The sequence below is a fragment of the Hyperolius riggenbachi genome, chromosome 9 (genome assembly GCF_040937935.1).
Source record: "Hyperolius riggenbachi isolate aHypRig1 chromosome 9, aHypRig1.pri, whole genome shotgun sequence".
Classification (NCBI taxonomy): domain Eukaryota; kingdom Metazoa; phylum Chordata; class Amphibia; order Anura; family Hyperoliidae; genus Hyperolius; species Hyperolius riggenbachi.
The window spans coordinates 1,106,445-1,130,776 of NC_090654.1; the positions used below are offsets into that span (position 1 = coordinate 1,106,445).

Here is a 24,332-nt window from a genome sequence, read left to right on the forward strand (position 1 = left end):
CCTCACATATCCCTGCTGATCCAGAGGAAGGCACAACACCAGCCTGCACCCTCACATATCCCTGCTGATCCAGAGGAAGGTACAACACCAGCCTGCTCCCTCACATATCCCTGCTGATCCAGAGGAAGGTACAACACCAGCCTGCTCCCTCACATATCCCTGCTGATCCAGAGGAAGGTACAACACCAGCCTGCACACTCACATATCCCTGCTGATCCAGAGGAAGGTACAACAGCCTGCACCCTCACATATCCCTGCTGATCCAGAGGAAGGCACAACACCAGCCTGCACCCTCACATATCCCTGCTGATCCAGAGGAAGGCACAACACCAGCCTGCACCCTCACATATCCCTGCTGATCCAGAGGAAGGCACAACACCAGCCTGCACCCTCACATATCCCTGCTGATCCAGAGGAATGCACAACACCAGCCTGCTCCCTCACATATCCCTGCTGATCCAGAGGAAGACACAACACCAGCCTGCTCCCTCACATATCCCTGCTGATCCAGAGGAAGGCACAACGCCAGCCTGCTCTCTCACATATCTCTACTGATCCAGAGGAAGGCACAACACCAGCCTGCTCCCTCACATATCCCTGCTGATCCAGAGGAAGGCACAACATCAGCCTGCACCCTCACATATCCCTGCTGATCCAGAGGAAGGCACAACACCAGCCTGCACCCTCACATATCCCTACAGATCCAGAGCAAGGCACACCACCAGCCTGCTCCCTCACATATCCCTGCTGATCCAGAGGAAGGTACAACACCAGCCTGCTCCCTCACATATCCCTGCTGATCCAGAGGAAGGTACAACACCAGCCTGCACCCTCACATATCCCTGCTGATCCAGAGGAAGGTACAACACCAGCCTGCTCCCTCACATATCCCTGCTTATCTAGAGGAAGGCACAACACCAGCCTGCACCCTCACATATCCCTGCTGATCTAGAGGAAGGCACAACACCAGCCTGCACCCTCACATAGCCCTTCTGATCCAGAGGAAGGCACAACACCAGCCTGCACGCTCACATAGCCCTGCTGATCCAGAGGAAGGCACAACACCAGCCTGCACCCTCACATAGCCCTTCTGATCCAGAGGAAGGCACAACACCAGCCTGCACCCTCACATAGCCCTGCTGATACAGAGGAAGGCACAACACCAGCCTGCTCCCTCACATATCCCTGCTGATCCAGAGGAAGGTACAACACCAGCCTGCTCCCTCACATATCCCTGCTGATCCAGAGGAAGGTATAACACCAGCCTGCTCCCTCACATATCCCTGCTGATCCAGAGGAAGGCACAACACCAGCCTGCACCCTCACATATCCCTGCTGATCCAGAGGAAGGTACAACACCAGCCTGCTCCCTCACATATCCCTGCTGATCCAGAGGAAGGTACAACACCAGCCTGCTCCCTCACATATCCCTGCTGATCCAGAGGAAGGTACAACACCAGCCTGCACACTCACATATCCCTGCTGATCCAGAGGAAGGTACAACAGCCTGCACCCTCACATATCCCTGCTGATCCAGAGGAAGGCACAACACCAGCCTGCACCCTCACATATCCCTGCTGATCCAGAGGAAGGCACAACACCAGCCTGCACCCTCACATATCCCTGCTGATCCAGAGGAAGGCACAACACCAGCCTGCACCCTCACATATCCCTGCTGATCCAGAGGAATGCACAACACCAGAGTGCTCCCTCACATATCCCTGCTGATCCAGAGGAAGACACAACACCAGCCTGCTCCCTCACATATCCCTGCTGATCCAGAGGAAGGCACAACACCAGCCTGCTCTCTCACATATCTCTACTGATCCAGAGGAAGGCACAACACCAGCCTGCTCCCTCACATATCCCTGCTGATCCAGAGGAAGGCACAACATCAGCCTGCACCCTCACATATCCCTGCTGATCCAGAGGAAGGCACAACACCAGCCTGCACCCTCACATATCCCTACAGATCCAGAGCAAGGCACCACACCAGCCTGCTCCCTCACATATCCCTGCTGATCCAGAGGAAGGTACAACACCAGCCTGCTCCCTCACATATCCCTGCTGATCCAGAGGAAGGTACAACACCAGCCTGCTCCCTCACATATCCCTGCTGATCCAGAGGAAGGTACAACACCAGCCTGCACACTCACATATCCCTGCTGATCCAGAGGAAGGTACAACAGCCTGCACCCTCACATATCCCTGCTGATCCAGAGGAAGGCACAACACCAGCCTGCACCCTCACATATCCCTGCTGATCCAGAGGAAGGCACAACACCAGCCTGCACCCTCACATATCCCTGCTGATCCAGAGGAAGGCACAACACCAGCCTGCACCCTCACATATCCCTGCTGATCCAGAGGAATGCACAACACCAGCCTGCTCCCTCACATATCCCTGCTGATCCAGAGGAAGACACAACACCAGCCTGCTCCCTCACATATCCCTGCTGATCCAGAGGAAGGCACAACACCAGCCTGCTCTCTCACATATCTCTACTGATCCAGAGGAAGGCACAACACCAGCCTGCTCCCTCACATATCCCTGCTGATCCAGAGGAAGGCACAACATCAGCCTGCACCCTCACATATCCCTGCTGATCCAGAGGAAGGCACAACACCAGCCTGCACCCTCACATATCCCTACAGATCCAGAGCAAGGCACCACACCAGCCTGCTCCCTCACATATCCCTGCTGATCCAGAGGAAGGCACAACACCAGCCTGCACCCTCACATATCCCTGCTGATCCAGAGGAAGGCACAACACCAGCCTGCACCCTCACATATCCCTGCTGATCCAGAGAAAGGCACAACACCATCCTGCTCCCTCACATATCCCTGCTGATCCAGAGGAAGGTACAACACCAACCTGCACCCTCACATATCCCTGCTGATCCAGAGGAAGGCACAACACCAGCCTGCACCCTCACATATCCCTGCTGATCCAGAGGAAGGCACAACACCAGCCTGCTCCCTCACATATCCCTGCTGATCCAGAGGAAGGCACAACACCAGCCTGCTCCCTCACATATCCCTGCTGATCCAGAGGAAGGCACAACACCAGCCTGCTCCCTCACATATCCCTGCTGATCCAGAGCAAGGCACCACACCAGCCTGCTCCCTCACATATCCCTGCTGATCCAGAGGAAGGTACAACACCAGCCTGCTCCCTCACATATCCCTGCTGACCCAGAGGAAGCCACAACACCAGCCTGAACCCTCACATATCCCTGCTGATCCAGAGGAAGGCACAACACCAGCCTGCTCCCTCACATATCCCTGTTGATCCAGAGGAAGGCATAACACCAGCCTGCACCCTCACACATCTCTGCTGATCCAGAGGAAGGCACAACACCAGCCTGCTCCCTCACATGTCCCTGCTGATCCAGAGGAAGGCACAACACCAGCCTGCACCCTCACATATCCCTGCTGATCCAGAGGAAGACACAACACCAGCCTGCACCCTCACAGATCCCTGTTGATCCAGAGGAAGGCACAACACCAGCCTGCACCCTCACATATCCCTGCTGATCCAGAGGAAGGCACAACACCAGCCTGCACCCTCACATATCCCTGCTGATCCAGAGGAAGTTACAACACCAGCCTGCTCCCTCACATATCCCTGCTGATCCAGAGGAAGGTACAACACCAGCCTGCTCCCTCACATATCCCTGCTGATCCAGAGGAAGGTACAACACCAGCCTGCTCCCTCACATATCCCTGCTGATCCAGAGGAAGGCACAACACCAGCCTGCACCCTCACATATCCCTGCTGATCCAGAGGAAGGCACAACACCAGCCTGCTCCCTCACATATCCCTGCTGATCCAGAGGAAGGCACAACACCAGCCTGCTCCCTCACATATCCCTGCTGATCCAGAGGAAGGCACAACACCAGCCTGCACCCTCACATATCCCTGCTGATCCAGAGGAAAGTACAACACCAGCCTGCACCCTCACATAACCCTGCTGATCCAGAGGAAGGCACAACAGCCTGCTCCCTCACATATCCCTGCTGATCCAGGGGAAGGCACAACACCAGCCTGCTCCCTCACATATCCCTGCTGATCCAGAGGAAGGCACAACACCAGCCTGCACCCTCACATATCCATGCTGATCCAGAGGAAGGCACAACACCAGCCTGCACCCTCACATATCCCTGCTGATCCAGAGGAAGGCACACCACCAGCCTGCTCCCTCACATATCCCTGCTGATCCAGAGGAAGGTACAACACCAGCCTGCTCCCTCACATCTCCCTCCTGATCCAGAGGAAGGCACAACACCAACCTGCACCCTCACATATCCCTGCTGATCCAGAGAAAGGCACAACACCAGCCTGCTCCCTCACATATCCTTGCTGATCCAGAGGAAGGCACAACACCAACCTGCTCCCTCACATATCCTTGCTGATCCAGAGGAAGGCACAACACCAACCTGCTCCCTCACATATCCCTGCTGATCCAGAGGAAGGTACAACACCAGCCTGCTCCCTCACATATCCCTGCTGATCCAGGGGAAGGCACAACACCAGCCTGCACCCTCACATATACCTGCTGATCCAGAGGAAGGCACAACAAAAGCCTGCACCCTCACATATCCCTGCTGATCCAAAGGAAGGCACAACACCCGCCTGCTCCCTCACATATCCCTGCTGACCCAGAGGAAGGCACAACACCAGCCTGCTCCCTCACATATCCCTGCTGATCCAGAGGAAGGCACAACACCAGCCTGCTCCCTCACATATCCCTGCTGATCCAGAGGAAGGTACAACACCAGCCTGCTCCCTCACATATTCCTGCTGATCCAGAAGAAGGTACAACACCAGCCTGCTCCCTCGCATATTCCTGCTGATCCAGAGGAAGGCACAACACCAGCCTGCTCCCTTACATATTCCTGCTATTCCAGAAGAAGGTACAACACCAGCCTGCTCCCTCACATATCCCTGCTGATCCAGAGGAAGGCACAACACCAGCCTGCACCCTCACATATCCCTGCTGATACAGAGGAAGGCACAACACCAGCCTGCTCCCTAACATATCCCTGCTGATACAGAGGAAGGCACAACACCAGCCTGCTCCCTCGCATATTCCTGCTGATCCAGAGGAAGGCACAACACCAGCCTGCTCCCTCACATATCCCTGCTGATCCAGAGGAAGGTACAACACCAGCCTGCTCCCTCGCATATTCCTGCTGATCCAGAGGATGGTACAACACCAGCCTGTACCCTCACATATCCCTGCTGATCCAGAAGAAGGTACAACACCAGCCTGCTCCCTCGCATATTCCTGCTGATCCAGAGGAAGGTACAACACCAGCCTGCTCCCTCACATATCCCTGCTGATCCAGAGGAAGGTACAACACCAGCCTGCTCCCTCGCATATCCTTCCTGATCCAGAGGAAGGGACAACACCAGCCTGCTCCATCACATATCCCTGCTGATCCAGAGGAAGGTACAACACCAGCCTGCACCCTCACATATCTCTGCGGATCCAGAGGAAGGTACAACACCAGCCTGCACCCTCACATAACCCTGCTGATCCAGAGGAAGGCACAACAGCCTGCTCCCTCACATATCCCTGCTGATCCAGGGGAAGGCACAACACCAGCCTGCTCCCTCACATATCCCTGCTGATCCAGAGGAAGGCACAACACCAGCCTGCACCCTCACATATCCCTGCTGATCCAGAGGAAAGTACAACACCAGCCTGCACCCTCACATAACCCTGCTGATCCAGAGGAAGGCACAACAGCCTGCTCCCTCACATATCCCTGCTGATCCAGGGGAAGGCACAACACCAGCCTGCTCCCTCACATATCCCTGCTGATCCAGAGGAAGGCACAACACCAGCCTGCACCCTCACATATCCATGCTGATCCAGAGGAAGGCACAACACCAGCCTGCACCCTCACATATCCCTGCTGATCCAGAGGAAGGCACACCACCAGCCTGCTCCCTCACATATCCCTGCTGATCCAGAGGAAGGTACAACACCAGCCTGCTCCCTCACATATCCCTGCTGATCCAGAGGAAGGTACAACACCAGCCTGCACCCTCACATATCCCTGCTGATCCAGAGGAAGGTACAACACCAGCCTGCTCCCTCACATATCCCTGCTGATCTAGAGGAAGGCACAACACCAGCCTGCACCCTCACATATCCCTGCTGATCTAGAGGAAGGCACAACACCAGCCTGCACCCTCACATAGCCCTTCTGATCCAGAGGAAGGCACAACACCAGCCTGCACGCTCACATAGCCCTGCTGATCCAGAGGAAGGCACAACACCAGCCTGCACCCTCACATAGCCCTTCTGATCCAGAGGAAGGCACAACACCAGCCTGCACCCTCGCATAGCCCTGCTGATACAGAGGAAGGCACAACACCAGCCTGCTCCCTCACATATCCCTGCTGATCCAGAGGAAGGTACAACACCAGCCTGCTCCCTCACATATCCCTGCTGATCCAGAGGAAGGTATAACACCAGCCTGCTCCCTCACATATCCCTGCTGATCCAGAGGAAGGCACAACACCAGCCTGCACCCTCACATATCCCTGCTGATCCAGAGGAAGGTACAACACCAGCCTGCTCCCTCACATATCCCTGCTGATCCAGAGGAAGGTACAACACCAGCCTGCTCCCTCACATATCCCTGCTGATCCAGAGGAAGGTACAACACCAGCCTGCACACTCACATATCCCTGCTGATCCAGAGGAAGGTACAACAGCCTGCACCCTCACATATCCCTGCTGATCCAGAGGAAGGCACAACACCAGCCTGCACCCTCACATATCCCTGCTGATCCAGAGGAAGGCACAACACCAGCCTGCACCCTCACATATCCCTGCTGATCCAGAGGAAGGCACAACACCAGCCTGCACCCTCACATATCCCTGCTGATCCAGAGGAATGCACAACACCAGCCTGCTCCCTCACATATCCCTGCTGATCCAGAGGAAGACACAACACCAGCCTGCTCCCTCACATATCCCTGCTGATCCAGAGGAAGGCACAACACCAGCCTGCTCTCTCACATATCTCTACTGATCCAGAGGAAGGCACAACACCAGCCTGCTCCCTCACATATCCCTGCTGATCCAGAGGAAGGCACAACATCAGCCTGCACCCTCACATATCCCTGCTGATCCAGAGGAAGGCACAACACCAGCCTGCACCCTCACATATCCCTACAGATCCAGAGCAAGGCACCACACCAGCCTGCTCCCTCACATATCCCTGCTGATCCAGAGGAAGGCACAACACCAGCCTGCACCCTTACATATCCCTGCTGATCCAGAGGAAGGCACAACACCAGCCTGCACCCTCACATATCCCTGCTGATCCAGAGAAAGGCACAACACCATCCTGCTCCCTCACATATCCCTGCTGATCCAGAGGAAGGTACAACACCAACCTGCACCCTCACATATCCCTGCTGATCCAGAGGAAGGCACAACACCAGCCTGCACCCTCACATATCCCTGCTGATCCAGAGGAAGGCACAACACCAGCCTGCTCCCTCACATATCCCTGCTGATCCAGAGGAAGGCACAACACCAGCCTGCTCCCTCACATATCCCTGCTGATCCAGAGGAAGGCACAACACCAGCCTGCTCCCTCACATATCCCTGCTGATCCAGAGCAAGGCACCACACCAGCCTGCTCCCTCACATATCCCTGCTGATCCAGAGGAAGGTACAACACCAGCCTGCTCCCTCACATATCCCTGCTGACCCAGAGGAAGCCACAACACCAGCCTGAACCCTCACATATCCCTGCTGATCCAGAGGAAGGCACAACACCAGCCTGCTCCCTCACATATCCCTGTTGATCCAGAGGAAGGCATAACACCAGCCTGCACCCTCACACATCTCTGCTGATCCAGAGGAAGGCACAACACCAGCCTGCTCCCTCACATGTCCCTGCTGATCCAGAGGAAGGCACAACACCAGCCTGCACCCTCACATATCCCTGCTGATCCAGAGGAAGACACAACACCAGCCTGCACCCTCACAGATCCCTGTTGATCCAGAGGAAGGCACAACACCAGCCTGCACCCTCACATATCCCTGCTGATCCAGAGGAAGGCACAACACCAGCCTGCACCCTCACATATCCCTGCTGATCCAGAGGAAGTTACAACACCAGCCTGCTCCCTCACATATCCCTGCTGATCCAGAGGAAGGTACAACACCAGCCTGCTCCCTCACATATCCCTGCTTATCCAGAGGAAGGTACAACACCAGCCTGCTCCCTCACATATCCCTGCTGATCCAGAGGAAGGCACAACACCAGCCTGCACCCTCACATATCCCTGCTGATCCAGAGGAAGGCACAACACCAGCCTGCTCCCTCACATATCCCTGCTGATCCAGAGGAAGGCACAACACCAGCCTGCTCCCTCACATATCCCTGCTGATCCAGAGGAAGGCACAACACCAGCCTGCTCCCTCACATATCCCTGCTCAGTGTTCTCCCCAGGGCTAATTAAGTGGGCGGGCCGCCCGGCTGATTTGAAGCCCCGCCCGCCTGTTGTCATGTGCTTGCCTGGAGCTTCTAGTAAACTTCACATAGGAGCGCTCCATTGCCTGCTTTCAGTCAGCGCCAGCCTCGCACAATAGCAAAGGCTGACACTACACTGCAGGAGCGCTCCTCTGCCTGTCAGCTCATGTGTTCTGGTGAGACAGGGAGGGATTGGCTGGGCGGGTTGTAAGGGGCGGGACTCCTGTTCCGATTCTCCCTTCTGCTCTCCGAGTATTAGGATCTATTTTATTACGGTGCCTCTCACTCTCGTGAATGAAAACAGAGAGAGCAGTAAAGCAACAAAAAAAAAAAAAAAAAACGATACAGCAGCAGCTTCCAGGAGTGAAATAAGAGCCACGTGGGTCTCCGGGACAGCCTCAGAGCGGCTCATGTAGTCTCTCCTTCTCCTCCAGACTGCAGGTAAACAACATGCCTGTGTAGTTGAAAACGGCAGCTGCACGTTTAATCCGGCTGGAGGGAGACACGGAGATCAGGAGAAGTGATGCCCCTTCACACCTCTGCATGTTTATTTATTTGCTGTGGGGGCAGAGGAGACACAGCCATGCAGAGCATCTGTCTGTAAAAAGGCAGCCCCCTGTGCACTTGTCTCCTGCTGTGTGTGTTTCCCCCTGGCCCCAGCTTTGTATCGTGTCTGTAGTGCTGCCCCTCCCCCTGCACACTGGGGACACTTAGTGGAGCTGAACTCTTGCACAGGACAGAAGGAAACAGAGAAATGCACCCTGTATTTACACAGTTTAGCCTGTCTAATTTGATCTCTTTCTGTGTCACATGACTGCAGAGAAGCTCATTTGAAAAGCACTAAATGTTAACATGTCTGCTTACAAGAAAGCAGGAAGTAGACACACTGCAGATTTATTGCAGCATTTGTATCAGCTGTAACAAAGAAATGTTTTTCTTTAAAGGACAACTGAAGTGAAACGGATATGGAAGCTGCCATAATTATTTACTTATAAGCAATGCCAGTTGCCTGGCTGTCCTGCTGATCCCCTGCCTCTAATAATTTTACCCAAGCCTCTGAACAAGCATGCAGCATATCCGATGTTTCTGATCATATTGACAGATCTGACAAGATTAGCTGCATGCTTGTTTCTGGTGTGATTCAGACACTACTGCAGCCAAATAGATCAGCAGGGCTGCCAGGCAACTGGTATTGTTTAAGAAGAAATAAATATGGCAGTCTCCATATTCTTCTCACTACAGTTGTCCTTTAAAGGTTATGCTGTTGTGCATCTTTTAGAGCAGAGAGGAGGTTCTCTGTTCAGGTCTGCTTAAAAAGGGACCTGAGCACCTTAATCTGAAACAATCTGCTAGGTACACACAATGCAATTTTCTGACAGATCTACTGTCAGATCGATTATTCCCAACATGTCCTATCTGATTTCTGCACGATTTCCTATAGAAGTGAACAGAAAATCGGAAATCAGATCAGGCATGTTGAAAATTGTCGAACTGACAGTAAATCTGTCCCGAAATTGCATTGTGTGTACTTAGCAGGTACATTGGCTTGCCTCCTCATCCTCTTTTTATTCTGTAAGCAGAGTTGCATTCCCCCCTCGCACGCCACCCGGCTACTTTTTCATGCCACCCGGCTGGAAAAAAATTCTGGGGAGAACACTGCTGCTGATCCAGAGCAAGGCACCACACCAGCCTGCTCCCTCACATATCCCTGCTGATCCAGAGGAAGGCACAACACCAGCCTGCACCCTCACATATCCCTGCTGATCCAGAGGAAGGCACAACACCAGCCTGCACCCTCACATATCCCTGCTGATCCAGAGGAAGGCACAACACCAGCCTGCTCCCTCACATATCCCTGCTGATCCAGAGGAAGGTACAACACCAGCCTGCTCCCTCACATATCCCTGCTGACCCAGAGGAAGCCACAACACCAGCCTGAACCCTCACATATCCCTGCTGATCCAGAGGAAGGCACAACACCAGCCTGCTCCCTCACATATCCCTGTTGATCCAGAGGAAGGCATAACACCAGCCTGCACCCTCACACATCTCTGCTGATCCAGAGGAAGGCACAACACCAGCCTGCTCCCTCACATGTCCCTGCTGATCCAGAGGAAGGCACAACACCAGCCTGCACCCTCACATATCCCTGCTGATCCAGAGGAAGACACAACACCAGCCTGCACCCTCACAGATCCCTGTTGATCCAGAGGAAGGCACAACACCAGCCTGCACCCTCACATATCCCTGCTGATCCAGAGGAAGGCACAACACCAGCCTGCACCCTCACATATCCCTGCTGATCCAGAGGAAGTTACAACACCAGCCTGCTCCCTCACATATCCCTGCTGATCCAGAGGAAGGTACAACACCAGCCTGCTCCCTCACATATCCCTGCTGATCCAGAGGAAGGTACAACACCAGCCTGCTCCCTCACATATCCCTGCTGATCCAGAGGAAGGTACAACACCAGCCTGCACCCTCACATATCCCTGCTGATCCAGAGGAAGGTACAACACCAGCCTGCTCCCTCACATATCCCTGCTGATCCAGAGGAAGGTATAACACCAGCCTGCTCCCTCACATATCCCTGCTGATCCAGAGGAAGGCACAACACCAGCCTGCACCCTCACATATCCCTGCTGATCCAGAGAAAGGTACAACACCAGTCTGCACCCTCACATATCCCTGCTGATCCAGAGAAAGGCACAACACCAGCCTGCTCCCTCACATATCCCTGCTGGTCCAGAGGAAGGTACAACACCAGCCTGAACCTTCACATATCCCTGCTGATCCAGAGGAAGGCACAACACCAGCCTGCTCCCTCACATATCCCTACTGATCCAGAGGAAGGCATATCCCTGCTGATCCAGAGGAAGGCACAACACCAGCCTGCACCCTCACACATCCCTGCTGATCCAGAGGAAGGCACAACACCAGCCTGCACCCTCACATATCCCTACTGATCCAGAGGAAGGCACAACACCAGCCCTGCCCCTCACATTTCCCTGCTGTTCCAGAGGAAGGCACACCAGCCTGCTCCCTCATGTATCCCTGCTGATCCAGAGGAAGGTACAACACCAGCCTGCACCCTCACATATCCCTGTTGATCCAGAGGAAGGCACAATACCAGCCTGCACCCTCACATATCCCTGCTGATCCAGAGGAAGGCACAACACCAGCCTGCTCCCTCACATATCCCTGCTGATCCAGAGGAAGGCACAACACCAGCCTGCTCCCTCACATATCCCTGCTGATCCAGAGGAAGGCACAACACCAGCCTGCACCCTCACATATCCCTGCTGATCCAGAGGAAGGCACAACACCAGCCTGCTTCCTCACATATCCCTGCTGATCCAGAGGAAGGTACAACACCAGCCTGCTCCCTCACATCTCCCTGCTGATCCAGAGGAAGGCACAACACCAGCCTGCTCCCTCACATATCCTAGCTGATCCAGAGGAAGGCACAACACCAACCTGCTCCCTCACATATCCCTGCTGATCCAGAGGAAGGTACAACACCAGCCTGCTCCCTCACATATCCCTGCTGATCCAGGGGAAGGCACAACACCAGCCTGCACCCTCACATATCCCTGCTGATCCAGAGGAAGGCACAACAAAAGCCTGCACCCTCACATATCCCTGCTGATCCAGAGGAAGGCACAACACCCGCCTGCTCCCTCACATATCCCTGCTGACCCAGAGGAAGGCACAACACCAGCCTGCTCCCTCACATATCCCTGCTGATCCAGAGGAAGGCACAACACCAGCCTGCTCCCTCACATAACCCTGCTGATCCAGAAGAAGGTACAACACCAGCCTGCTCCCTCGCATATTCCTGCTGATCCAGAGGAAGGCACAACACCAGCCTGCTCCCTCACATATTCCTGCTGATCCAGAAGAAGGTACAACACCAGCCTGCTCCCTCGCATATTCCTGCTGATCCAGAGGAAGGCACAACACCAGCCTGCTCCCTCACATATCCCTGCTGATCCAGAGGAAGGTACAACACCAGCCTGCTCCCTCGCATATTCCTGCTGATCCAGAGGAAGGTACAACACCAGCCTGTACCCTCACATATCCCTGCTGATCCAGAAGAAGGTACAACACCAGCCTGCTCCCTCGCATATTCCTGCTGATCCAGAGGAAGGTACAACACCCGCCTGCTCCCTCACATATCCCTGCTGACCCAGAGGAAGGCACAACACCAGCCTGCTCCCTCACATATCCCTGCTGATCCAGAGGAAGGCACAACACCAGCCTGCTCCCTCACATAACCCTGCTGATCCAGAAGAAGGTACAACACCAGCCTGCTCCCTCGCATATTCCTGCTGATCCAGAGGAAGGCACAACACCAGCCTGCTCCCTCACATATTCCTGCTGATCCAGAAGAAGGTACAACACCAGCCTGCTCCCTCGCATATTCCTGCTGATCCAGAGGAAGGCACAACACCAGCCTGCTCCCTCACATATCCCTGCTGATCCAGAGGAAGGTACAACACCAGCCTGCTCCCTCGCATATTCCTGCTGATCCAGAGGAAGGTACAACACCAGCCTGTACCCTCACATATCCCTGCTGATCCAGAAGAAGGTACAACACCAGCCTGCTCCCTCGCATATTCCTGCTGATCCAGAGGAAGGTACAACACCAGCCCTGCTCCCTCACATATCCCTGCTGATCCAGAGGAAGGTACAACACCAGCCTGCTCCCTCGCATATTCCTGCTGATCCAGAGGAAGGTACAACACCAGCCTGCTCCCTCACATATCCTTCCTGATCCAGAGGAAGGGACAACACCAGCCTGCTCCATCACATATCGCTGCGGATCCAGAGGAAGGTACAACACCAGCCTGCACCCTCACATATCCCTGCTGATCCAGAGGAACGTACAACACCAGCCTGCACCCTTACATAACCCTGCTGATCCAGAGGAAGGCACAACAGCCTGCTCCCTCACATATCCCTGCTGATCCAGGGGAAGGCACAACACCAGCCTGCTCCCTCACATATCCCTGCTGATCCAGAGGAAGGCACAACACCAGCCTGCACCCTCACATATCCCTGCTGATCCAGAGGAAAGTACAACACCAGCCTGCACCCTCACATATCCCTGCTGATCCAGAGGAAGGCACAACACCAGCCTGCACCCTCACGTATCACTGCTGATCCAGAGGAAGGTACAACACCAGCCTGCTCCCTCACATATCCCTGCTGATCCAGAGGAAGGCACACCACCAGCCTGCTCCGTCACATATCCCTGCTGATCCAGAGAAAGGCACACCACCAGCCTGCTCCCTCACATATCCCTGCTGATCCAGAGAAAGGCACAACACCAGCCTGCACCCTCACGTATCACTGCTGATCCAGAGGAAGGTACACCACCAGCCTGCACCCTCACATATCCCTGCTGATCCAGAGGAAGGCACAACACCAGCCTGCACCCTCACATATCTCTGCTGATCCAGAGGAAGGCACAACAGCCTGCTCCCTCACATATCCCTGCTGATCCAGGGGAAGGCACAACACCAGCCTGCTCCCTCACATATCCCTGCTGATCCAGAGGAAGGCACAACACCAGCCTGCACCCTCACATATCCCTGCGGATCCAGAGGAAGGTACAACACCAGCCTGCACCCTCACATATCCCTGCTGATCCAGAGGAAAGCACAACATCATCCTGCTCCCTCACATATCCCTGCTGATCCAGAGGAAGGCACAACACCAGCCTGCTCCCTCACATATCCCTGCTGATCCAGAGGAAGGCACAACACCAGCCTGCTCCCTCACATATCCCTGCTGATCCAGAGGAAGGTACAACACCAGCCTGCACACTCACATATCCCTGCTGATCCAGAGGAAGGTACTACACCAGCCTGCTCCCTCACATATTCCTGCTGATCCAGAAGAAGGTACAACACCAGCCTGCTCCCTCGCATATTCCTGCTGATCCAGAGGAAGGCACAACACCAGCCTGCTCCCTCACATATTCCTGCTGATCCAGAAGAAGGTACAACACCAGCCTGCTCCCTCGCATATTCCTGCTGATCCAGAGGAAGGCACAACACCAGCCTGCTCCCTCACATATCCCTGCTGATCCAGAGGAAGGTACAACACCAGCCTGCTCCCTCGCATATTCCTGCTGATCCAGAGGAAGGTACAACACCAGCCTGTACCCTCACATATCCCTGCTGATCCAGAAGAAGGTACAACACCAGCCTGCTCCCTCGCATATTCCTGCTGATCCAGAGGAAGGTACAACACCAGCCTGCTCCCTCACATATCCCTGCTGATCCAGAGGAAGGTACAACACCAGCCTGCTCCCTCGCATATTCCTGCTGATCCAGAGGAAGGTACAACACCAGCCTGCTCCCTCACATATCCTTCCTGATCCAGAGGAAGGCACAGCACCAGCCTGCTCCCTCACATAACCCTGCTGATCCAGAGGAAGGCACAACACCAGCCTGCTCCATCACATATCCCTGCTGATCCAGAGGAAGGTACAACACCAGCCTGCACCCTCACATATCCCTGCGGATCCAGAGGAAGGTACAACACCAGCTTGCACCCTCACATATCCCTGCTGATCCAGAGGAAAGTACAACACCAGCCTGCACCCTCACATATCCCTGCTGATCCAGAGGAAGGCACAACAGCCTGCTCCCTCACATATCCCTGCTGATCCAGGGGAAGGCACAACACCAGCCTGCTCCCTCACATATCCCTGCTGATCCAGAGGAAGGCACAACACCAGCCTGCACCCTCACATATCCCTGCTGATCCAGAGGAAGGCACAACACCAGCCTGCACCCTCACATATCCCTGCTGATCTAGAGGAAGGCACAACACCAGCCTGCACCCTCACATATCCCTGCTAATACAGAGGAAGGTACAATACCAGCCTGCACCCTCACATATCCCTGCTGATCCAGAGGAAGGCACAACACCAGCCTGCACCCTCACATATCCCTGCTGATCCAGAGGAAGGAACAACACCAGCCTGCTCCCTCACATATCCCTGCTGATCCAGAGGAAGGAACAACACCAGCCAGCTCCCTCACATATCCCTGCTGATCCAGAGGAAGGCACAACACCAGTCTGCTCCCTCACATATCCCTGCTGATCCAGAGGAAGGTACAACACCAGCCTGCTCCCTCACATATCCCTGCTGATCCAGAGGAAGGTACAACACCAGCCTGCACCCTCACATATCCCTGCTGATCCAGAGGAATGTACAACACCAGCCTGCTCCCTCACATATCCCTGCTGATCCAGAGGAAGGTACAACACCAGCCTGCACCCTCACATATCCCTGCTGATCCAGAGGAAGCCACAACACCAGCCTGCACCCTCACATATCCCTGCTGATCCAGAGGAAGGAACAACACCAGCCTGCTCCCTCACATATCCCTGCTGATCCAGAGGAAGGAACAACACCAGCCAGCTCCCTCACATATCCCTGCTGATCCAGAGGAAGGCACAACACCAGTCTGCTCCCTCACATATCCCTGCTGATCCAGAGGAAGGTACAACACCAGCCTGCTCCCTCACATATCCCTGCTGATCCAGAGGAAGGTACAACACCAGCCTGCACCCTCACATATCCCTGCTGATCCAGAGGAAGGTACAACACCAGCCTGCTCCCTCACATATCCCTGCTGATCCAGAGGAAGGCACAACACCAGCCTGCACCCTCACATATCCCTGCTGATCTAGAGGAAGGCACAACACCAGCCTGCACCCTCACATATCCCTGCTGATCCAGAGGAAGGCACAACACCAGCCTGCACCCTCACATAGCCCTTCTGATCCAGAGGAAGGCACAACACCAGCCTGCACGCTCACATAGCCCTGCTGATCCAGAGGAAGGCACAACACCAGCCTGCACCCTCACATATCCCTGCTGATCCAGAGGAAGGCACAACACCAGCCTGCTCCCTCACATATCCCTGCTGATCCAGAGGAAGGCACAACACCAGCCTGCACCCTCACATATCCCTGCTGATCCAGAGGAAGGCACAACACCAGCCTGCACCCTCACATATCCCTGCTGATCCAGAGGAAGGCACAACACCAGCCTGCACCCTCACATATCCCTGCTGATCCAGAGGAAGGCACAACACCAGCCTGCTCCCTCACATATCCCTGCTGATCCAGAGGAAGACACAACACCAGCCTGCTCCCTCACATATCCCTGCTGATCCAGAGGAAGGCACAACACCAGCCTGCTCTCTCACATATCTCTACTGATCCAGAGGAAGGTACAACACCAACCTGCTCCCTCACATATTCCTGCTGATCCAGAGGAAGGCACAACACCAACCTGCTCCCTCACATATCCCTGCTGATCCAGAGGAAGGCACAACACCAGCCTGCACCCTCACATATCCCTACTGATCCAGAGCAAGGCACCACACCAGCCTGCTCCCTCACATATCCCTGCTGATCCAGAGGAAGGCACAACACCAGCCTGCACCCTCACATATCCCTGCTGATCCAGAGGAAGGTACAACACCAGCCTGCTCCCTCACATATCCCTGCTGATCCAGAGGAAGGCACAACACCAGCCTGCACCCTCACATATCCCTGCTGATCCAGAGGAAGGCACAACACCAGCCTGCACCCTCACATATCCCTGCTGATCCAGAGGAAGGTACAACACCAGCCTGCTCCCTCACATATCCCTGCTGATCCAGAGGAAGGCACAACACCAGCCAGCTCCCTCACATATCCCTGCTGATCCAGAGGAAGGCACAACACCAGCCTGCTCCCTCACATATCCCTGCTGATCCAGAGGAAGGCACAACACCAGCCTGCACCCTCACATATCCCTGCTGATCCAGAGGAAGGCACAACACCAGCCTGCTCCCTCACATATCCCTGCTGATCCAGAGGAAGGCACAACACCAGCCTGCACCCTCACATATCCCTGCTGATCCAGAGAAAGGCACAACACCATCCTGCTCCCTCACATATCCCTGCTGATCCAGAGGAAGGTACAACACCAGCCTGCACCCTCACATATCCCTGCTGATCCAGAGGAAGGCACAACACCAGCCTGCACCCTCACATATCCCTGCTGATCCAGAGGAAGGCACAACACCAGCCTGCTCCCTCACATATCCCTGCTGATCCAGAGGAAGGCACAACACCAGCCTGCTCCCTCACATATCCCTGCTGATCCAGAGGAAGGCACAACACCAGCCTGTACCCTCACATATCCCTGCTGATCCAGAGGAAGGCACAACACCAGCCTGCACCCTCACATATCCCTACTGATCCAGAGCAAGGCACCACACCAGCCTGCTCCCTCACATATCCCTGCTGATCCAGAGGAAGGCACAACACCAGCCTGCACCCTCACATATCCCTGCTGATCCAGAGGAAGGCACAACACCAGCCTGCTCCCTCACATATCCCTGTTGATCCAGAGGAAGGCATAACACCAGCCTGCACCCTCACACATCTCTGCTGATCCAGAGGAAGGCACAACACCAGCCTGCTCCCTCACATATCCCTGCTGATCCAGAGGAAGGCACAACACCAGCCTGCACCCTCACATATCCCTGCTGATCCAGAGGAAGGCACAACACCAGCCTGCACCCTCACAGATCCCTGTTGATCCAGAGGAAGGCACAACACCAGCCTGCACCCTTACATATCCCTGCTGATCCAGAGGAAGGCACAACACCAGCCTGCACCCTTACATATCCCTGCTGATCCAGAGGAAGGTACAACACCAGCCTGCTCCCTCACATATCCCTGCTGATCCAGAGGAAGGTACAACACCAGCCTGCTCCCTCACATATCCCTGCTGATCCAGAGGAAGGCACAACACCAGCCTGCACCCTCACACATCCCTGCTGATCCAGAGGAAGGCACAACACCAGCCTGCTCCCTCACGTATCTCTGCTGATCCAGAGGAAGGCACAACACCAGCCTGCACCCTCATATATCCCTGCTGATCCAGAGGAAGGCACAACACCAGCCTGCTCCCTCACATATCCCTGCTGATCCAGAGGAAGGCAAAAAACCCTTACAAGGCATGGTCCAATTAGCCCCAAAAGGGAAAAATTCCTTCCCGACGCCAGGTGGCAATCAGATAAAATCCCTGGATCAACATCATTAGGCATTACCTAGTAATTGTAGCCATGGATGTCTTTCGACGCAAGGAAAGTATCTAAGCCCCCTTTAAATGCAGGTATAGAGTTTGCCATAACGACTTCCTGTGGCAATGCATTCCACATCTTAATCACTCTTACTGTAAAGAACCCTTTCCTAAATAAATGGCTAAAACGTTTTTCCTCCATGCGCATCTCATGTCCTCTAGTCCTTTGAGAAGGCCTAGGGACAAAAAGATCATCCGCCAAGCTATTATATTGCCCTCTGATGTATTTATACATGTTAATTAGATCTCCTCTAAGGCGTCTTTTCTCTAGACTAAATAAACCCAGTTTGTCTAACCTTTCTTGGTAAGCGAGACCTTCCATCCCACGTATCAATTTTGTAGCTCGTCTCTGCACCTGCTCTAAAACTGCAATATCTTTTTTGTAATGTGGTGCCCAGAACTGAATTCCATATTCCAGATGTGGCCTTACTAGAGAGTTAAACAGGGGCAATATTATGCTAGCATCTCGAGTTTTTATTTCCCTTTTAATGCATCCCAAAATTTTGTTAGCTTTAGCAGCAGCGGCTTGGCATTAAGTACGATTATTTAACTTGTTGTCAATGAGTACTCCTAAGTCCTTCTCCAAGTTTGATGTCCCCAACTGTATCCCATTTATTTTGTATGGTGCTAGACCATTGGTACGACCAAAATGCATGACTTTACATTTGTGAACATTGAATTTCATCTGCCATGTATGTGCCCATATAGCCATCCTATCCAGATCCTGTTGCAATATGACACTATCTTCCTGAGAGTTGATGATTCTGCACAATTTTGTATCATCTGCAAAAATAGCAACATTGCTCACTACTGCATCTACTAGGTCATTAATAAATAAATTGAAGAGCACTGGACCCAGTATAGACCCCTGTGGGACCCCACTGCTAACAGTCTCCCATTTTGAGTACGATCCATTGACCACAACTCTTTGTTTTCTGTCCATTAGCCAGTTCCCTATCCATGCACACAGACTCTTCCCCAGTCCTTGCATCCTCAACTTTTGCACCAGACTTTTGTGGGGAACAGTGTCGAAGGCCTTTGCAAAATCCAAGTATATCACATCTACAGCATTCCCAATATCCACATTAGCATTCACTACCTCATAAAAGCTGAGCATGTAATGCTGGGAATAGACGGTGCGTTTCTGCCGTGCGTTTCTGCTCTCCATCGTTTTTGCCTCTCGATTTCAGCTCTCGATTCTTATCCTCCTCTCGTTTTTCTTATCTTTTTTCATTCACTTCTATCAGAAATCGAGCAGCAAAAGGATGGAAAGGGAGATCGGACACGTCGGAAATGATCTATCGCACCATCTAATCAGCTACAAACGAAGCGTGTATTCCCAGCATAAGTCAAACAGGACCTGTCCTCAGTAAACCCATGCTGATGCTGATATATAAGATTATTTTCTACTATGAAGTCATGTATAGTATCTCTTAGTAACCCCTCAAATAGTTTCCATACAACTAATGTTAAAGAGGAACTCCAGTGAAAATAATGTAATAAAAAAAAGTGCTTTATTTTTACAATAATTATGTATAAATGATTTAGTCAGTGTTTGCCCATTGTAAAATCTTTTAAATCCCCGATTTACATTCTGACATTTATTACATGGTGACATTTTTACTGTTGGCGGGTGATGTAGCTGCTGCATGGTTTTTTGGCAGTTGGAGACAGCTGTAAACAGCTATTTCCCACAATGCAGCAAGGTTCACAGACAGGAAACTGCCAGGAGTACCATGGTCCTGAGTTTCTTGTGGGAGGAGTTTTACCACAATATCAGCCATACAGCGCCCCCTGATGGTCTGTTTGTGAAAAGGAATAGATTTCTCATGTAAAAGGGGGTATCAGCTACTGATTGGGATAAAGTTCAATTCTTGGTCGGAGTTTCTCTTTAAGCTTACAGCTCTATAATTTCCTGGATCTGATTTTTTGTCCTTCTTAAATAATGGGAAAACGTGGGCTGTACGCCAATCCACTGGGACTCTGCTAGTTGCAAGAGAGTCACAAAAGATAAGATAAAGGGGTTTTGTAAGATAAGATATAGGTTGAAAAGGGCAGCTGAGGTTTCCTGGGTGCCGTGTTGCCATGGTTACATCCCAGCATGGCAGTAGATTCTCTATAAGGGGGTGAACTTACATATGCGTCAGTTTCAGAGACTGGAAAGGGTGGCTGAGGTCTCCTGGGTGCCGCGTCGCCATGGTTACACCCAGTGTATGGCAGTAGATTCTCTATAAGGGAGTGAACTCCTGGGTGTCACGACGCCATGGTTACACCCAGTGTGTGGCAGTAGATTCTCTAATGAACTTACATTTGCGTCAGTGTCAGAGGCTAGAAAGGGCGGCTGAGGTCTCCTGGGTGCCGCGTTGCCATGGTTACACCCAGTGTATGGCAGTATATTCACGGATGGTGCAATGACTGGAGCTGTGCGTCCGTTAACAGTCAGAACAGGCTGTGCAGCAACAATTCCACAGGCAGAGAGCTCAACCACGGCAGACGGAGCCAGAACAATCTGTTGTCCTGAGGGGATAAAGGGGAAAGAATGAAGAAACAGCTGCTCAGAACACAGCACACTATACAATCCACTATGTCTATACATGTTACAGGGCCACCGGTGTATAGTGAGCCTATAGATTATACATGTTACAGAGCTGCTGGTGTATAGTGAGCCTTTAGCTTATACATGTTACAGAGCCACTGGTGTATAGTGAGCCTATAGCTTATACATGTTACAGAGCCGCTGGGGTATAGCAAGCCTATAGCTTATACATGTTACAGAACTGCTGGTGTATAGCAAGCCTATAACTTATACATGTTATAGAGCCGCTGGTGTATAGTGAGCCTATAGCTTATACATGTTACAGAGCCGCTGGTGTATAGCAAGCCTATAGCTTATACATGTTACAGGGCCGCTGGTGTATAGCAAGCCTATAACTTATACATGTTACAGAGCCGCTGGTGTATAGCAAGCCTATAGCTTATACATGTTACAGAGCCGCTGGTGTATAGCAAGCCTATAGCTTATACATGTTATAGAGCCGCTGGTGTATAGTGATCCTATAGCTTATACATGTTACAGAGCCGCTGGTGTATAGCACGCCTATAGCTTATACATGTTACAGAGCCGCTGGTGTATAGCGAGCCTATAGCTTATACATGTTACAGAGCCGCTGGTGTATAGCGAGCCTATAGCTTATACATGTTACAGAGCTGCTGGTGTATAGCAAGCCTATAGCTTATACATGTTACAGAGCCGCTGGTGTATAGCAAGCCTATAGCTTATACATGTTATAGAGCCACTGGTGTATAGTGAGCCTATAGCCTATACATGTTACAGAGCCGCTGGTGTATAGCAAGCCTATAGCCTATACATGTTACAGAGCCGCTGGTGTATAGCAAGCCTATAGCTTATACATGTTATAGAGCCGCTGGTGTATAGTGAGCCTATAGCCTATACATGTTACAGAGCCGCTGGTGTATAGCAAGCCTATACCTTATACATGTTACAGGGCCGCTGGTGTATAGTGAGCCTATAGCTTATGCATGTTACAGAGCCGCTGGTGTATAGCGAGCCTATAGCTTATACATGTTACAGAGCCGCTGGTGTATAGAAAGCCTATAGCTTATACATGTTACAGAACCGCTGGTGTATAGCAAGATTATAGCTTATACATGTTATAGAGCCGCTGGTGTATAGTGAGCCTATAGCTTATACATGTAACAGAGTTGCTGGTGTATAGCAAGCCTATAGCTTATACATGTTACAGAGCCGCTGGTGTATAGTGAGCCTATAGCTTATATATGTAACAGAGTTGCTGGTGTATAGCGAGCCTATAGCTTATACATGTTACAGAGCCGCTGGTGTATAGCAAGCCTATAGCTTATACATGTTACAGAGCCGCTGGTGTATAGCAAGCCTATAGCTTATACATGTTACAGAGCCGCTGGTGTATATTGAGCCTATAGCTTATGCATGTTACAGAGCCGCTGGTGTATAGCGAGCCTATAGCTTATACATGTTACAGAGCCGCTGGTGTATAGAAAGCCTATAGCTTATACATGTTACAGAACCGCTGGTGTATAGCAAGATTATAGCTTATACATGTTACAGAGCCGCTGGTGTATAGCAAGCCTATAGCTTATACAAGTTACAGAGCCGCTGGTGTATAGCAAGCCTATAGCTTATACATGTTACAGAGCCGCTGGTGTATAGTGAGCCTATAGCTTATACATGTTACAGAGCCACTGGTGTATAGCAAGCCTATAGCTTATACATGTTACAGAGCTGCTGGTGTATAGCGAGCCTATAGCTTATACATGTTACAGAGCCAATGGTGTATAGCAAGCCTATAGCTTATACATGTTACAGAGCCGCCGGTGTATAGCAAGCCTATAGCTTATACATGTTACAGAGCAGCTGGTGTATAGCAAGCCTATAGCTTATACATGTTACAGAGCCGCTGGTGTATAGCGAGCCTATCGCTTATACATGTTACAGAGCCGCTGGTGTATAGCAAGCCTATAGCTTATACATGTTACAGAGCTGCTGGTGTATAGCGAGCCTATAACTTATACATGTTACAGAGCCGCTGGTGTATAGCAAGCCTATAGCTTATACATGTTACAGAGCCGCTGGTGTATAGTGAGCTTAAAGCTTATACATGTTACAGAGCCGCTGGTGTATAGCGATCCTATAGCTTATACATGTTACAGGGCTGCGGGTGTATAGCAAGCCTATAATTTATACATGTTACAGAGCTGCTGGTGTATAGTGAGCCTATAGCTTATACATGTTACAGAGCCGCTGGTGTATAGCAAGCCTATAGCTTATACATGTTACAGAGCTGCTGGTGTATAGCGATCCTATAGCTTATACATGTTACAGAGCCACTGGTGTATAGCGAGCCTATAGCTTATACATGTTACAGGGCCGCTGGTGTATAGTGAGCCTATAGCTTATACATGTTACAGAGCCGCTGGTATATAGCAAGCCTATAGCTTATACATGTTACAGAGCCACTGGTGTATAGTGAGCCTATAGCTTATACATGTTACAGAGCCACTGGTGTATAGTGAGCCTACAGCTTATACATGTTACAGAGCCGCTGGTGTATAGCGATCCTATAGCTTATACATGTTACAGAGCCAATGGTGTATAGTGAGCCTATAGCTTATACATGTTACAGAGCCGCTGGTGTATAGTGAGCCTATAGCTTATACATGTTACAGAGCCGCTGGTGTATAGGGAGCCTATAGCTTATACATGTTACAGAGCCGCTGGTGTATAGCAAGCCTATAGCTTTTACATGTTACAGAGCTGCTGGTGTATAGCAAGCCTATAGCTTATACATGTTACAGAGCCGCTGGTGTATAGCAAGCCTATAGCTTATACATGTTACAGAGCCGCTGGTGTATAGTGAGCCTATAGATTATACATGTTACAGAGCCGCTGGTGTATAGTGAGCCTATAGCTTATACATGTAACAGAGCCACTGGTGTATAGTGAGCCTATAGCTTATACATGTTACAGAGCCACTGGTGTATAGTGAGCCTATAGCTTATACATGTTACAGAGCCACTGGTGTATAGTGAGCCTATAGCTTATATATGTTACAGAGCCGCTGGTGTATAGTGAGCCTATAGCTTATACATGTTACAGAG

General features: G+C 52.1%; 1 protein-coding gene across 1 annotated transcript in view; it reads right to left on the reverse strand.

The window, feature by feature from the left end:
- ATF6 (activating transcription factor 6) overlaps positions 1–24,332 on the reverse strand; it is a 132,924-nt gene that overhangs the window by 97,232 nt on the left and 11,360 nt on the right. Inside the window, exon 3 of the mRNA XM_068252785.1 lies at positions 20,983–21,191. Coding sequence (XP_068108886.1) covers positions 20,983–21,191 — 209 coding nt within the window. The remainder of the gene's footprint in view (positions 1–20,982; positions 21,192–24,332) is intronic.